At 49.1% G+C, this 18082-nt stretch overlaps 1 protein-coding gene across 1 annotated transcript in view; it reads right to left on the bottom strand.

Annotated features, from left to right (window-relative positions):
* CDC45 (cell division cycle 45) overlaps positions 1–17995 on the bottom strand; it is a 78485-nt gene extending 60490 nt beyond the window's left edge. Inside the window, exon 1 of the mRNA XM_040416345.1 lies at positions 17871–17995. Within this exon, the coding sequence (XP_040272279.1) occupies positions 17871–17921 (51 nt within the window). The 5' untranslated portion in view covers positions 17922–17995. The remainder of the gene's footprint in view (positions 1–17870) is intronic.
* Positions 17996–18082: the final 87 nt, after the last annotated feature.

An 18082-nucleotide genomic window follows, 5' to 3' on the forward strand; every position in this document is an offset into this window, starting at 1 on the left:
AGAAATGGAGCAAAAAAGATAACTGTACTTTATATCGGCTTACACACAGACTTAAGGGGCTTATCCAAGTTATTCAGAAAGCTCCCTAAAGGCAGGAAGTGTCATAATATAATAAAAAAAGTTACTCCCCCATTTCATCTGCCTCTGCACCCAGCAGTATACTTCGGTGCTCCCCACTGGGATTTGTTTGTGGTATATGTGCATGTCACCCTGTTTGTCTATCAATTGTGACAAATCCGACAACCCGCTGCAGCCAAGTAAACAAATGCCAGCAGAAAGGACAAAGGGGGAATGAAATCGTTAAGTAAAAATTTTATTTTATCACACTTTCAACCTTTAGGGAGACTCCTAAACAAATTAGAGAAGCTTTGTAAATAAGTGAAATATATTTTTATTAATATAACGACAAACATGTACAAATAAGGCAAATATATAGAAACAAAACAGGAAGGGTTGGTCAGTAAGTAACAATCAAAGTGATAAGGCGCAAATGAAGACTTGTAATTTAGATCACATTTTAGGCTACTTTCACACCTGCGTTAGGTGCGGATCCGTCTGGTATCTGCACAGACGGATCCGCACCTATAATGCAAACGCTTAGATCCGTTCAGAACGGATCCGTTTGCATTACCGTGCGGAGGCAAACGGATCCGTCCAGACTTACAATGTAAGTCAAAGGGGACGGATCCGTTTGAAGTTGACACAGTATGGCTCAATTTTCAAACGGATCCGTCCCCCATTGACTTTCAATGTAAAGTCAAAACGGATCAGTTTGAAAATTGAGCCATACTGTGTCAACTTCAAACGGATCCGTCCCCTTTGACTTACATTGTAAGTCTGGACGGATCCGTTTGCCTCCGCACGGCCAGGCGGACAACCGAACGCTGCAAGCTGCGTTCAGGTGTCCGCCTGCTGAGCGCAGCGGAGGACAAACGGTGCCAGACTGATGCATTCTGAGCGGATCCGCATCCACTCAGAATGCATTAGGGCTGGACGGATCCGTTCGGGGCCGCTTGTGAGAGCCTTCAAACGGAACTCACAAGCGGAGCCCCGAACGCTAGTGTGAAAGTAGCCTTACTTGTAACGTGAAAGGCAAAAATAGTTTGTTAAATTTTATCGTTTTAGGCTGCTCAATCTCTTTCCACAATACACTTATTTTTCAAACAATGCCATCTTTTCTGGCCACAGCTTTGGTTTACCGCAATGAATCCACCCTCCGTGTGGGGTTCTAGCACCATGTGATGATGTATTGTTCCCCATTTTTCTTTTCAGCACACTGTGGGTTTTTTGTATTCTTCATGAAATTTATTAGTGGTGTTTCTATTGTGTTTCCTGAGACAATTTTTCACTGATGGCTTTTTAGCCTACGTAAATGTCACGGTCACTCCCAGGCTAGGTGTTAGAAGGTCAGAAAGGCTGTCTGCACGTGATGTCATCTGACAGCCTCTTTTAATTTCACTTTGTTGTTATCGGTAATGACCACACCTCTAGTCAAGTGCAGCATAGTGGTCATTACTATTCAAGTCTGTCTACTCCCTTCACTCCTTGCGGTGTATAGCTTCATTTGCAAGTGGAAGAGCTGGTGTGTGTTGTCTCCTCTTTTTTCTACTTCAGGAGTTAAGTGTCTCATTCCTTTGTATTTGTTTTGTGTTGTTTCCCCTGCCTTCTGGTATCTGGTCTGAGTCAAGACCCCTGTTTCTTCAGCTTAAGGAACGGTTCATCTTTGGGCCTATCACTACCTCAGGGCATTACAGGGTAGTCAGGCTTTAGGTTCTAGTGAATGAACGGTCCTACCACTGAGGTCCGTTCATTCGGTGTGCAGTCAGGGCTAGGGTTAGGATTCATTTCCTCCCCCTAGCTTCTTGGCCAGATACCTTTTCCCCCCTCGTGTGTTTGGTGTGGTGTTCCCTCCCACACCTCGTTGTGACAGTAAACTCTGAGATAAAAATGATGATGATACAAGTGGATTGCCTCTTCAATAATATCCCCCCCCCCCCCCCTCCCAATTTTCTAGTTGTAACGGCACCCCGGGCATAAAAGGGGGTAAACACAGTTTAAGAGATATTCCCTTTCCAGATGCAAAGGCAGCTACTAAAGACACCAATCTCCCGAACTGGAAACCATATGAATGCTGCATATAAAATAGAAAAAAACATATGAAAGGTTTACACTCCTAGCAGTCAAACTGGAACAGCATACAATAAAAAAAACAAAAAAAACCGAGACCAAGCTCTGTGTTGAGGGTAAATCAGAATCTCTATTTACTGAGGGCTACACGCCCATATTTATGCAGGTCCACATCTGGTGGATACTCCCCTAGGGAGACCAGATGGAAGACTGACACAGAACAGATAAGGACACAGGAAAGACACAATACATCCACACAATGCATCCTGGTTTCCTACTCTCTGCCCTGGAGACAACCGAGGAGTAATTCAATTCTCAGGACAAAGGGAAATCGCTTCCATACACGTGGGGACAATAGGACAGAAATCACTATTCAAATATACAATGTCACAACCATTACAGTAGGGGTGGGCGATATACGTGATAAGGACAATTTGAATCTGTGCAACGATACAGATTTTGTCCATGTCGCATATATTGCCGGACCGCGGTATGACCACGGAGCGGTAGTGAATAGACAAAACTTCTCACCGCTCCGTGGCTCCGGCTCCCAACCGCGCTGTACTGTAGTGGCCAGGGACTGGCGTGCACACAGCGTCAGACCGCTGGTTGTCGCTGTGAGTGACGTCAGGTCCTGCAATGCATGCTAGGAAGAAGACTCGACACCTGCGGACTGCCGACTCGCTGAGCCCCCTGCAGGAAAGGTAAGTATAGTATTTGCAAAGGATGGCCATGGGGCTGATCTGATGGCACTGGCTCTGGGGGACAAGTCTGAGGCAGATGATGGCAAATGCCATGGAGCTTGGGGGCTGATGGCTCTGGGGGACATGGCCAGGTATGGTATATGGCCAGCACATGCAGGCTACGTTTGTATTTAGGCATATTAACTATATTCATTGGGGGCGCAGTGGCCACAGCCCCTCGCTTCTACTCCCCCTCTTCTAAGTATTATATTAATTGCGCCCCCCCCCTCCACACGATTAAATCATTGGTGGCAGTGGCCCCAGGGTGGCAGCTTCTGATCGGAGCCCCAGCAGTGTAATCGCGGGGCTCTGATCGGTTACCATGGCAGTCAGGACGCTACTGAAGCCCTGGCTGCCATGGTAATCTCCCTGCTGCCGTGTGCACAAAGCACAGGGCAGCAGGGAGTGTGTGAAGTCCTATTCACCTAAATAGAGCTCTATCAGGGTGAATATGACAAGGGTTCTAGCCCCTAAGAAGGCTAAAAGTTATTAAATAAAATTACATTACAGTAAACAGACATGTAACATCCCCAGATAGCTCAGGTTTGAGTGCATATTAGGTGAATGGCACTCAGACTACACGAATACAGTAGAATCGCCATGGAGCCAAAGTCTTTCATTATCCGAATGGGCTCCATGGCATAGCTATCTGGGGTATCACTGTTCAAATAGGGCAAGTACCAAATGACCCGGCTTTCATGTCTTTGCAGGGGAAAATCAAGCATTTCAACATGGGGCCATAGTCTAAAGGGAGCAGGCGGGCAACCAGGCTTCTCCAATGCAATGTGGCGAGATTGTCTCGTCACAATAGTGTTCTCCTCTTTAGAAGTGTCTGACAGCACTGAGCGCACACTAAGGATCCAAGAGCGAGTTTTCTGCGCGGGTGAAATGCACGACATGAACGCATAGCACCCGAACTTCCTTACAAAATGGTGCAAGTTTCCCTGACCGCATCCTGACCTAATCTATCACACTCATGTGAAAGAGGCCCAAGGCCCCTTTCAGACGAGCGGGTGTCACGCTGCGGACTCAGAGAGGCAACTGGCCTTAACTCCCAGCACTGCCGGGGGTCACATAGCATTATAATGAGATTTTTGTGAACTCGCCTGTAAAATCTCTCGCTTGATTCATTGGGGGACACAGGACCCTGGGTATAGCTTGCTGCTGCCACTAGGAGGCGACACTAGGCTGAAAACTGTTAGCTCCTCCCCTGCAGGCTATACCACCTCCAGCTTGGAGAGAGCATTTCAGTTTGTGCTCCAGCAGTAGGAGACACCAAATTAAAGTAAAAATCAACAGAAAACTGTACACTGTCATGAGACCGAACCAAACAAGGTTCCAACAGACAAAACAGGAACCCCACTTGCCTCACAACAATATGTGGATGGGTGCTGTGTCCCCGAAGTGAATCAAGCGAGAAAGATTTTATAGGCGAGTTCACAAAAATCTCATTTTCTCGCTCATATCATTGGGGGACACAGGACCGTGGGACGTCCTAAAGCAGTCCCCGGGAAAGGAAACAAAATTCTCCCAAACCAACTCTCTATGGAAGTCACTGAACTGCGGCCTGCAGAACCCTGTGGCCGAGAGAAGCATCCACCGAGGCCAATGAATGCACCCGGTAAAATTTAGTAAAGGTGTGTAGAGAGGACCAAGTCGCTGCTTTACACAACTGAGACGCAGAAGCGTGGTGGAGGTGTGCCCAAGAAGCCCCGACCGCTCTGGTAGAGTGAGCTGTGATCCCGGGTGGAGGAACCTTGTCCCTGGAACGATCGGCCTCGGCAATGGCCGAGCGAATCCACCGAGCAATAGTCACCTTTGAAGCTGCCAAACCTTTACGAGGGCCTTCTGAGATAACGAACAGAGCGTCAGTGCGTCTAAAGGGGGCCACCACCGACAGATAGATCTTCAAGGCCCGTACTACATCCAGAAGATGGAGGGAGACCCGCGGATGAGAAGGCTGAGGGCAAAACAATGTCCTCATTCACGTGAAAGGCAGAAACAACCTTTGGTAAAAAAGATGGCACTGGACGAAGAAACACCTTATCTTGGTGAAACACCAAAAAGGGTTCCTTGTAGGAGAGAGCTGCCAGTTACGAAACCCATCGAATAGAGGTAATGGCCACCAAAAAGGCGGAAGGAAAAAACGCCTGGGAGGAAGAGCTCGTTCCTCGCAGAAACGCACGAAGGATTTCCAGGACCGGTAGTAAATCCTAGAAGAGGAAGGTTTCCTAGCCCTAATCATGGTTCGAATGACCGCATCAGAAAAACCTCTGTGTTTCAACAGCCACACACCGTTAAACGTAGCGTATCTAAACTCTGATGGAAGACTGGGCCCTGGGAGAGTAGATCAGTTCTGATTGGCAGAGGCCACGGAGCATCTCCTAGCAGAAGAATGAGTTCTGAGTACCAAGCTCGTCAAGGCCAGTCTGGGGCGATCAGGATCGTCTTGATGCCATCCTTCCCGATTTTGCGTAGGATCCGAGGTAGAAGAGGTAACGGTGGGAACACGTAAAGAAAACGCAAAGCTGTCCCAAGGCGCCACGAGAGCGTCCACGCCGTGTGCTGCTGGATCCCTTGCGCAAGAGAGGAAGCACGGGAGCTTGTGATTGAACCTGGACGCCATCAAGTCCACTTGCGGACGTCCCCACCTGAGACAGATGGCCTCGAACACCTCCGCGGGGTCCAGTGTTGTCTGGCTGGGAAAGTCTGCCGTCCAGTTGTCCACTCCCGGGATGAAGACTGCCGAAATCATCGGAACATGGGACTCCGCCCACTGCAAAATCTTCGCAGACTCCTGCATCACCGGAAGGCTGCGAGTCCCTCCTTGGTGGTTGATGTAGGCCACAGCTGTGGCATTGTCCGACTGCACCCTGATCGGACGACCCTGCAAAACTGGAGTCCAATGGACAAGGGAGAGATAAATGGCCCCGGAGTTCCAGTATGTTGATGGTAAGTTTGGACTCCGATGGAGACCAAACACCCTGGACCGTCCGTGTGGCGAGAACTCCGCCCCAACCGCGAAGGCTGGCGTCTGTTGTAATGATCGTCCATATCACTGGAAGGAAGGATTTCCCCGCCAACAGATGCGCAGACTCTGTCCACCAACCGAGGGCTGTACGCGTTTGGAGGGACAGCTGGATCCGGCGATCCAGAGAATCCGGGAATTTGTCCCAAGATGACAAAATGGCTTGTTGAAAACCCCTCGTGTGAAATTGAGCGAAGGAAATGGCCTCAAAAGGAGGCCACCATCATGCCCAGCACCCGCATGCAATTGCGGATAGACGTATTGCGGCGTTGGAGTAATATGCGTATAGATCTCTGAATGTCAACGCTCTTGTCCAATGGCAGGCGTACCACGGCTGCACCTGAGTCTAGTATCATGCCCAGAAACCTGATTTGTGTGGTGGGAGATAAGCAGGATTTCCGCCGATTGACTATCCACCCGAAGCAGGACAGGGTGCTCAAAGTGATCTGAAGACTCTCCTCGCATTGGGAGATCGTAGATGCTTTGATCAAGATATCGTCTAGATACGGGAGGAGTGATACCCCTGGAGCGCAGGAGACCCAGGAGGGGGGCAAGCACCTTTGTGAACACACTCTGAGCTGTCGCTAGGCCGAATGGAAGGCGACGAACTGGTAGTGACATGAATGAATGCCAAAACGAAGAAAACGTTGAGGAGCGGGTGCGATGGGAACGTGTAAGTAAGCGTCTCGGGTGTCTATCGATGCCATGAGTTCCCCCTGTACCAAAGAGGCAATCACGGAGCGGAGTGACTATCTTGAAACGTTGAATGCAGAGGAAGCGATTCACTATCTTGAGGTCCAGCACTGGGCGAACATCGCCTTCCTTTTTGGGTACTACGAAAAGGTTTGAATAGAAACCCGTAAATCTTTTGTGCAAGGGGGCCGGAATTATCACGCCCCGTATGAGAAGGGACTGGACTGCTTGGAAGAAAGCAGCCACCCGAACTGGATCCTTGGGTGGCTGGGAGAGGAAAAACAGTTGGGTGGGATAGATTTGAATTCTATCTTGTATCCTGATGTCGCTACCTCTCGTGCCCAAGCGTCTGATATATGAGTTTGCCACATTTCCGGGAGCGGAACGAGGCTGTTGCGCTTGCAGACGCCATGCTGGCTGGGGTTTAAAGGATGGGCCTTTTCGCTGGTCCTGATTAGGTGGCCTAGATGCAGGTGGGGCCGCCGGACAAGTGCCTGCAAACCTACGAAAGGACTGATAACGGGAAGATGTGACCCTAGGACGAAATTTAAGAGATTGATTACCGGTAAGTGTACTTTTCCATAAGCCCATGACAGCACCCTTGAGAGACCGCCTCCATCCAGGACAGGAAACAGGAACTTTCGTGGAGAGCTCATAAGGAGGAGCATGGCCCCAAGAACTTGTCCTAGAACACACTCTTACACATTTTTTATAATAATATAAAATATATATAAAAAGTGTAAGAGTGTGTTCTAGGACAAGTTCTTGCGGTTAACTGATGGTCTTGGGGCCATGCTCCTCCTTATGAGCTCTCCACGAAAGTTCCTGTTTCCTGTCCTGGATGGAGGCGGTCTCTCAAGGGTGCTGTCATGGGCTTATGGAAAAGTGATTACCGGTAAGTGTAATCTTAAATTTCCCTTACGCCCATGACAGCACCCTTGAGAGACGACTAGAATAGAAATCCTTTTTAGGGGGGGGGGGGGGGGGGGGGGACAACGACGACGACTACTACTGCCTGGAGGACTTTCCTACCGAAAGCTAGTTGTTCTCTAGCGCCTAGGTCTAATCTGTAGTGACGAAAGAAGGTGCAGGGTGACTGCCATGTGGCTGCTCTACAAATCTGTTCTAAGGTAGCGTCGGCCCTTTCTGCCCAAGTGGTGGAAACTGATCTTGTGGAATGAGCACCAAAACCCCCCGGGGGAGTCTTTCCAGCTGAAGAATAGGCCAAAATAATGGCTCTCACAATCCATCTGGAAAGGGTTTTGGTAGAGGCTGGGAGACCCTTATTTTTCCCACTAAATTGGATGAACAGCTTTGAGGTTTTCCTCCACTGACTAGTAACCTCCAGGTAATGAGATAGGCATCTTTTTACATCTAAGCAATGGAGCTTTTCCTCTTTCATTCCTCGGATTTTGACACAGGGAAGGAAGGATAGTGTCCTGTAATGTCTATGAAACATTAGAAACCACTTTCGGTAAGAAGGAAGGGTCTGGCTTAATGAGCACCCTATCATCTAGGAGGTTAGTGTAAGGTGGCGAGGTAGAAAAAGCCGAAATTTCACCGACCCTCCTCGCTGAGGTAATTGCCACAAGAAAAGCGGTTTTGAAGGACAAGATTTTTATGGGTAATTCTTTAAGTGGCTCAAAAGGAGGCTCCGTGAGGCTAGTCAGGACCAAGTTGAGGTCCCAGGGGGGAACTGAAGGACCAGATATAGGCCTAAGTCTGCTGATGGCTTTAAAAAATCTTCGGACCCTGTGGTGGTTAGCGATGGGGGAATCAAAGAATGCACTTAGAGCGGATACCTGTACCTTAAGAGTACTCGGCCTCAGATTCTTTTCATGACCGGCTTGCAGAAAATCTAAGATCTTACACATAGGCGGGGGATTTAAAGGATTCACCGGATCCTTGGCAAACTTCTAGAAGGTGTTCCAAATTCTGAGATAAATGGAAGAGGTGATGTCCTTTCTGCAGGATAGCAAAGTCGAAACTACTTTCTTGGAGAGTCCTCTACTTTCTAGGATTTCCCCCTCAAGAGCCATGCTGTTAAGTGTAACTGCCTCACACTTGGATGGTTGACAGGTCCTTGGGACAGAAGGTCTTGCCTCTCCGGAAGAATCCAAGGGTCTGTCAAGGATCGCTTCCTCAACCAGGTGAACCAGGTTCTTCTGGGCCAGAATGGAGCAATTAGGATCACTGTCGTTCGTTCTTGTCTCAACTTCTGAAACACAGAGAGGAAATGCACCAAACAGAAATGCTACTGACTATACTGGGAAGTCATAAATGCAGGTATTAAAAGCTGAGACTCTCGCCAATATGTTCCAGTCAGGAAAATATCGGAGCCCATCAATGCACCACGTCACGGTCACTCAGCATGGCAAAGGGTCCTAGCCGCTACTCTAACTATGGTGTGAACACGGTCTGGGGGTGATATAATTCAGCTCACAGCCAAGCCTCCACACAAAGGCCCAGCATGAATACTGTGGTAGTACAATGTGAATGAGGCCAGGCTGTGAGCCACACCTATGCCAGACCATGTGATGGAGGTTACCAGGTGCAACAGAGTGTTTGAACACACTCAAATCTAACAAGACAGAAACACAGAAATGAAGTGGCAATTCTGGAGGAGCTGCTCAGCCCCTGACACTGTGGCGTGTCTTTTATTGGGGGAGCAGCCCGACCGCATGTGGACCGCAATAATCGACTAACCCCAGCAAAATATGCATACAATGGAGGATGTCGACGCGGTCCACATGCACCACAAGAAGCAAACTACACAGAATGTAGCAAATAAACATATGAAACACAGTCTCAGCTTTTAATACCTGCATTTATGACTTCCCAGTATAGTCAGTAGCATTTCTGTTTGGTGCATTTCCTCTCTGTGTTTCATATGTTTATTTGCTACATTCTGTGTAGTTTGCTTCTTGTGGTGCGATTATTGCGGTCCACATGCGGTCGGGCTGCTCCCCCAATAAAAGACACGCCACAGGGTCAGGGGCTGAGCAGCTCCTCCAGAATTGCCACTTCATTTCTGTGTTTCTGTCTTGTCTCAACTTCTGTAGGAATCTTGGAAGAAGTCTTAACGGAGGAAAGGCGTAGAGGAGCTGGTTCGGCCAATGAAGGGAGAAGGCATCTATCCCCGTTGGTGAATCTATCGCGCTGAGGGAAAAGAAAAGACGACACTTTGTTTTCTCTGGTAGCAAATAAGTCCAGATGAGAGCGACCCCAAAGTTGAATTATTTGATCGAAGACCATTTGATTCAGACACCATTCCCCCTGGTCTAGTGTATTTCTGCTTAAGAAATCTGCCACCTTGTTTTCCATACCCTTTAGATCAGGGGTGCACAACCTTTTCTGGTTGGGGGCCACATTGTCAACCTGAACCAATTCCAGGGGCCGAAAATAAACTTTAAAGTGGTATTATCAAGTGAAATACTATATTTATGGCATATTGAACATACAGTATATATTATAAATGTCTAGTTACACTTCTAGTACTCCCATCTAATGGGACAATACATGAAAAAGATTCATGTGAGCAGCCACAAGACAGACATACATGTCTGCTACCAGATGCTTTTTTGGAGATCTTTGCAACAGGTGCATCCAACTTAGGAGGCCTGTCCCAATTAACTGAGTCTGCCTCATCAAAAGTATACTTCCTTTTCACGTTTTTAGGGACAAAAAATTTAAATCGGGTTTTTTCTATTCCTTCTGTATCAAAAATTTTATATTCTCATTTACGGGAAAAACTCTAGAATTTTTTTTGCCCAAGGTCGCCAAACATGATATCCTGAACGGATTTCGGGTCTTTGGATTCGTCTACCTTCATGGTAGCAAGAACTGCTTTTAGTAAAGCTTCCGTATCATCCAGGGAAAAAAGTGGTCTGCCCGTGGATTCTTCATCCTGGGACGAGTCTGGGCTATCTAGGATTTCCCCTGTATCACTTTCTTATAAAGGATCGGAGTCAGATTTATTAGCCGTGCCTGATCTGGTTCCAAGGGAGCTCGAGGCTACAGAAGGGAAGCTCTTTTTGAAATCTTTCAAGGAATCAGACCTCTGTCTTCACCATCTCCATAATACTCTGCAGAAGGGATGCAACGCTGACATAGCATTTTTGACCAAGAGGGTGCAAGTTTCTTTTTACAGACGGCACATTCCTTCCCTCTGGTTTTTCAGACCGCCTTTCTAGGGCCCTCTTTTATAGTCTAAAAGGCAAGAAAAAGAAAAGGGGAAAGGAGATTTAGCCTGACTAAAGAAGAAAAGTGATAGGGAATGATCCCCCTTACCCCACAAGGAGTACCGGTCTGCTCTTATGACCCTCCTGCTGATCGGCGCATTGGACACTCTCCTCCTCCATGATGCTGTGGGATAGAGTGATTCCCAGGAACCAAAATCCGGCTTCCTATAAGGCTGGCTGGGCTGCTGCTGACCGTGCGCCTCCTGTGGGTCAAAATTCCCTCGGTCGGGTCCTGCTGGAGCCATCTGCGCCCATAAGTAGGAAATCCACTTCCTACTTCCGAAACGCACGCTGCGTGCGTTCCAAATACCGGAAGTCTCGCAGCCGAGATCCGGATCTCGCGATTTTGTCCCCCTGTGAAGCGTGGTGAGGAGGGAGGCCGCGGCCCGCCTGAACACTGTCAAGAAGGACCGGCGTGCCGGACGCACCTCTCAGTGCGGCCGGGACTGCAGAGTAGCGGCAGTGCGGCGTAACCCGGACCCCAGCAGCTAGCACCAGACTCCGGCCGGCGGCTCCTAGAGGAGACTTATGCCGGAACAGGTAACCCCACTCCAAAACAATTCTCAGGGGCCCTGCAGCCTAAACCTTTTTTTCTCTCTACGAACCGTCCTCTGTCTATGACAGGAAACAGGAACTGGTGGTCTTGGGGCCATGCTCCTCCTTATGAGCTCTCCACGAAAGTTCCTGTTTCCTGTCCTGGCTGGAGGCGGTCTCTCAAGGGTGCTGTCATGGGCGTAAGGGAAAGGAACGTTTCGCCTTAGGTTGCGGTAAATGGGTCCCAAAGAGTCGAGACCCGGCAAAGGGAATTCTTGAAAGAGAACGTTTGGAGGATGAATCCGCGAGAGCCGAGGAACGGGCGACCATCGTCCCAGCGTCCAGAGCCGCTTCGCAGAGGTACTTTCCTGCCTGCGAAATTTGTACCGTCAAGGACTGGAGTTCCGCCCGAGGAAGATTGGTCGCAAGGTCTTGGTTCAAACTGAGGGCCCACTCCGAAACCGCCTTGGCTACCCATGCCGATGCAAAGATCGGGCGTAAGGCTGAACCACTGGCTGCAAAGACCGACTTCGATAGCGAGTCAATGCGCCGATCTACTGGGTCCTGGAGAGAGGAGCCAACCGCCACCGGAATAGTCGTGTTCTTTGCGAGGCGAGCGACCGGTGGGTCTACCTTCGGAGGTGAGGCCCATTTTTCCACACAATCAGTTGGAAAAGGGTAGAGCAAGTCTAACTGCTTTGGGACAATGAAGCGCAAACCTGGCTGGTCCCAAGCCTTTGCGACAACAACGGAAAGGTTGTCGTGTACAGGGAAGGACTTAGGGGTCTGCTTTGTACGCAAAAACGACACTCCCTGGTGGCTGGGAGTTCCTCCTGAACTTGGAAAGTGTCCCGGATAGCTGAAATCAGACTATCTACCATAGACGCAATCTGGGAAGACTGCTCCAGGTCCATCTCCGTATCTGAATCCGCAATCTCACCATCTAATAGTGCGTCCCCTAAAATGGAGGACTTCTGAGATTGGGAAACAGGAGGGAGAGGGGATGCAGAGGCGTCAGAAGAGGAATGACGACCTGATCTGGGACGCTTGCTAGTAAGGCTACTTTCACACTAGCGTTCGGAGCGGATCCGTCTGATGTTTCATCAGACGGATCCGCTCCGATAATGCAGGCGTTCGCATCCGTTCAGAACGGATGCGTCTGCATTAAAACTTAGAAAATTTTCTAAGTGTGAAAGTTGTCTGAGCGGATCCGTTCAGACTTTACATTGAAAGTCAATGGGGAACGGATCCGCTTGAAGATTGAGCCATATTGTGTCATCTTCAAGCGGATCCGTCCCCATTGACTTACATTGTAAGTGTGGACGGATCCGCTCGCCTCCGCACGGCCACCCGAACGCTGCAAGCAGCGTTCAGGTGTCCGCTCACTGAGCGGAGCGGAGGCTGAACGCTGGCAGGCGGATGCATTCTCAGTGGATCCGCCTCCACTGAGAATGCATTGGGGCCAGACGGATGCGTTCGAGGCCGCTCGTGAGCCCCTTCAAACGGTGCGCACGAGCGGACACCCGAACGCTAGTGTGAAAGTAGCCTAAGCCTGCTCCTAGTTTGTGCACCTTGCAAAGGTGAGGGCTGCACTGTGGGTGATCTCTCTACCAAACGACCCAGTAATGAAAGGGTGGAATGGGAGACTTTGGAGAGGTCTTCTACTGCCCGGGACAGGGACCTTGCCTAGTCAGGTTCTCCACAGCCAGAGGGGTCTTGAACTCCTGTGGGTTGTGACAATATGGATGGATGGCTCTGTGGGGCCGCCTGACATGCAGAGCATAGAGAGAGTGACTGGCCACAAGGGAATTTAACAGAACATGAAGTGCAGGCATAATAAGTGGTCCTGCAGGGTGCCTGTGGAGGGGTCTTGGCTAGGAGCCGCCATGAGACGGGAAGGGGTTAATATAGCGCCGGCCATGTTGCCCCAGGAGATGCCTGGAGACTTAAGAAGTGGAGTGGGGAGGAAAAGCGCTGAAGAGGGAGAGATCGGACCGCTCTCCTTGTAGTAGCACGCCACCATTAACCCCCGCAGTGCCATACCGCCGCCTCTGAGGACGCAGGAGGGAGATTGCTACCCAGTAGACAGGGGTGAGGAGCTAAGGGAGGGAGAGAGGGGAGTAATACTCACCTGTCTTCTGTGGACTTTGCCCTTAGATGTTGTCCCAGCAGGGCCACCCAACGAACGCTGGCAGAAGGCATCAGGGGTCCGGGCAGTATAGGGCTGGTGAGTAGGTGGCCCTATTGCTGGTGGGAAGCAGGGGAGCGAGGCTGCCCTGGTCCACTTGTCTTCTTGGGGGGCAAGGCGGTGGGACAACCGACACCGGCTAGCCTCCCAGGGAGACAGAGACGCCATGCGAATCTGTGCCCCATGAACCTAATAAAATAAAAAATTAAAATAAAATTTCCAAAAGAGCCACCCTGCTAAGCAGGGAGGTCTGCCTCCTACGACACTAAGCTAAAAACTGAAATGCTCTCTCCAGGCTGGAGGGGGTATAGCCTGCAGGGGAGGAGCTAACAGTTTTCAGCCTAGTGTCGCCTCCTAGTGGCAGCAGCAAGCTATACCCACGGTCCTGTGTCCCCCAATGATATGAGCGAGAAATTGATTTATGATGCTATGTAAGATGTTGTTTGTAAACCTTCAGTTTTTTTTTCACGATTTAATGCAAAACTCAATCACATTGCACCAGTGTGATAAAAACTGAACATGATAGCATGCAAAACTGAATGCCCTTGCTTGCGAAATCGCTAATTTTTCACTGAACGCATTTGGACCTAATCCACTTACGCTCATCTGCAAAGGGCCTCACAGTTCCGGAATGTATTGCATAAAACTGACAGCATTATGTTAAATGTTATACAACACATTCCAGAACTGTAAGGCCCCTTTGACACGGGTGAGATCCTTCTATCTTCATTCAGCAGGACCTGCGCTGACGTCACCACGTGGTGAGCGCGATTACGTCAAAGGTCCTTTTGCAGGTCCTGAAAGAACAAAGATGATGCCGGCTGCGAAATCAAGAGGATGAGGCGAGTTATGTGTTTATTATTTTTTAACCCTCAATTGACATTACCATGTTATGATGGAAAATAATAAAATTTACAGAACACAAAACCCAAACTTCAGTGAAGAAGTCCGGGTTTGGGTACCACATTCAGTTTTTTCTCACGCGCGTGCAAAACGCATTGCACTCGCGTGGAAAAAACGGAACGCAATCGCAGTCAAAACTGACTGAAATTGCGTGCCTACCCGCATGATTTTCCCTGAACGCACCTGCATCTCTCATCCAGCCCTCACCCGTGACGCCCGTGTGAAGGTGGCCTAAGGGTTACATAGCATCAAATCAATATAATGCTATGTGACCCCGGCAGTGCTGGGAGGTCAGGACAGGAGCTGCCGCATACTCACGCAGCGAGTCCAGAGCGTGGAAATCGCTCGTCTGAAAGGGGCCTAATGTTCGACCTTTTTAAATAGGCATTGAGACATGACTTGGATTATGTCTCAAGGCCTGTTTAAAGGGTCAAACACTGACTTATAGGATAGCTGCCTTACATCTGGTGGCATCAGAGGCAGAGCTTGTTAAGAGCTCATTTGCATCCCTTTCTTCACAGAATTCCAGAGGAGCATGTATGGCCTATAAGTCTCCTCACACCGATTAAGGCGCTCTCCATAAGGATATAATGTCCCCAGAATCCTCAAATAGGCCTCTTACCCAGTTAAACCCAGTACGCTCTGCACTGATGAGGGGAAATCACCCCAAAACAGCAGGCTGCAGGTAAGACGCTGACTGACTTATTATCAGTAACGGCTCAAGGCCTAGTTAAAGGGTTGAACATTGACTTCACGCCGACTAAGGCCCTCTCCGTAAGGAGAGATAATATCCCCCAAACCTTAAGCACATAACTAGGGATGCAGCTATCGATTATTTTAGTAATCAAGTATTCTACCGATTAATCCAACGATTAACCAAAAAACCGAATTAACATTTTCTATAAAAACTCAGACCCCCTGCCATTAGTCCCACCCCCAGTGGCACCAGCTCCTCCCCCAATGCCATCAGTTCCCCCACTCCATCTCCTAGCCATCAGTGCCAGTGAACTACAATACTAACCTTTCCTGTAGGGCTGCTGCCGACACTCTAGAGATCTTCCATCCTCTTCTTCACGTGCTGCACTGAGACCTGACATCACACAGCATCGGGTTATAGTGCGCGCTTACGTGCACTATGTCCTGACGATGTGCGTACATCAAGATCCAGTGCAGCACTGTGCGGGCGACCAGGGAGCGTGAGTAATAGCAAGCTCTTCACTCACACGGCACAAACGAATCATCAATGCAAAAAAATTTCATTGAGGATTTTTTGGTGTCGAGTTAATCGATTAGAGTAATCGTTTCAGCCCTACATATGACTATCTGTTTTGCAGTCTGCATATTGCAGATCAGTACGTCCCGCCCTTTGTTAGAAATGCCTATTCTTGTCCTCAAAATGAACAGGAATAAATTCTAATTTTTTGAGGAGCCGCAGAACGGACAAACGGATAGCAGTGTGCTGTGCACCTCTTTTGCAGCCCTATTGGAATGAATAGTTCCTAATCTGGTCTGAAAAAAAATAAAAATAAAATAATGCAGATTGGATGCGGTCCAAAAATTCAATCATGTGAATACCCGTGTGCTGTCCGCATCTGTTACTCTGTTCCTTGGCCCCACAAAATAAAATAATAATAATAATAATAAGACATGTACTATTCTTGTCTGTTTTGCGGACAAGAACAGGCATTTCTATCAGGGTAAATTGCGGAACGCACACTGCCGGCATCAGTGTTTCGTGGATCCGCAACTTGAGGACCACAAAACAGTGCGGTCGTGTGCATGAGGCCTAACAACTGCCACGGTTGCTATTAATCACAGCATCAAGGACGGAATCAGAGTTATCTCCAATGCCAGCCATTACAGCAGGAGCCCAGCATCAGTGCCAGGCACAGCGGTTTTCTGCTGGCCGATTGCCAGCATATTTGCCATATTGCAATCGGATCTTTACTGCTCCATTATAGTTAATGGGGCCAGACCGAGACTTCCAAGCTTCCGGTAATGCAGAGAGATCCGGCAGGCTGTTCTGTGCCCAATCTATAGCGCGCCTGTGAAACTAGCCTTCGGGCTCATGCACACGAACGTATATTCTTTCTGTGTCCGTTCAGTTTTTTTTGCAAACCGTATGGGGAACCATTCATTTTAACGGATCCGAAAAAAAAAAAAAAAAAAAAAAAAAGGCATTCCGTTTCCGGATTTCTGTTCTGCAAAAAAAAAGAAACATGTCCTATTAATGTCCGCTTTACGGACAAGGATAGTACTGTTCTATTAGGGGCCAGCTGTTCCGTTCCGCAAAATACGGAATGCACACGGACGTCATCCGCTCCGAACGCTAGTGTGAAAGTAGCCTTACAAGCAAGCGTCCCAGATCAGGTCGTCATTCCTCTTCTGATGCAGATCCATTTTTTGCTGACCAGAAAATACATACGGTCGTGTGCATGAGGCCCTTGCTGCAGATGGTCATACATATTAAAGAGGTTGCCATCACTAGCTGATCAGAGGGGGTCCAACGCTCCATAACCCCAGGGATCAGCTGTTTGGCTATAGCTTTCTCACAGTGTAGCAGACAGCGCCCAACACTGCAGCGCAGCTCCCACTGATGTCAATGGAAGTAATGCTGTAGTACGGAGCTCTATGCACTACACAGGGGACAGCTATAACCAAACTGCTGTTCCGTGCTGTGTTTTACGGTCCGCCTTTCAGAACGCACTATATAGAAAATACCTATACCTGTCCGCGATTGCGGGCAAGAATAGGACATGCTCTATATTTTTTTTGCAGGACTGCGGAACAGTGTGCAGTCCGTATCTTTTGCGCCCCATTGAAATGAACGGGTCTGCAATGGGTCCATACAGCGGTGTGAATAGACCCAGGGGCCATAGCTATAGGGGAAGCAGCTGCTTTGGGGCCCTGACCCAGAAGGGGCCCATCCGGGAGGACTAAAAGATTTTGTCAGGGCTCCCTCAACAGTATTACACAATGAAATTGTATACAGTGACAGTATAGACTGAAGGAACAGCTGCCGGGCCTGGTCTGAGAGACCGATCTTTACTAGCCACAAGAATGGGGGCGGCATGAAAGGAACGGGTTGCAAAAAAATTACTGTGGGAGGATGGGGGCCCCATTCAAAAATTTGCTCTGGGGCCCAGTCATTTCTAGCTATGCCACTGAATGGACCCTCATTATTGGCAGGAGATCCTCTACAGTCTACGTCATGAAAACATGCAAAGCAAACCTGTCACTGGCTCTAGGCCGTTAATGTACGGCACACAGCCTGACAGCGTTCCATTCTGTATTTGGGTTGCCCCTTGCCAGAACCCTGCATTCAGTGAGCTAGGGCGGTAACCACAGCTGGACTAGACCCGGTTATTCTGCCCTCTGACGGCACAATGCAGCACGTCACAGCCTCCGCTCACCTGGTTCACTATCACATCGTAAAACTCCTTACGGAGATCGCTGACGAACATCTCTGCGGCTGGCGGGTGTCCTCGAAACTGGCGCTAAAAGCCGCGTTGTCTCTGACCAATCACAGAGCGCGCTCTCCGCTGACGCGACTGTGCACGCCTACCAGTGGCAGCTGCCATAGCCCCGGGTGTATCCAGACATTCGACTGGAGTGGCAGCCAATA

This window comes from Bufo bufo, chromosome 2 (assembly GCF_905171765.1).
Source record: "Bufo bufo chromosome 2, aBufBuf1.1, whole genome shotgun sequence".
Classification (NCBI taxonomy): Eukaryota; Metazoa; Chordata; class Amphibia; order Anura; family Bufonidae; genus Bufo; species Bufo bufo.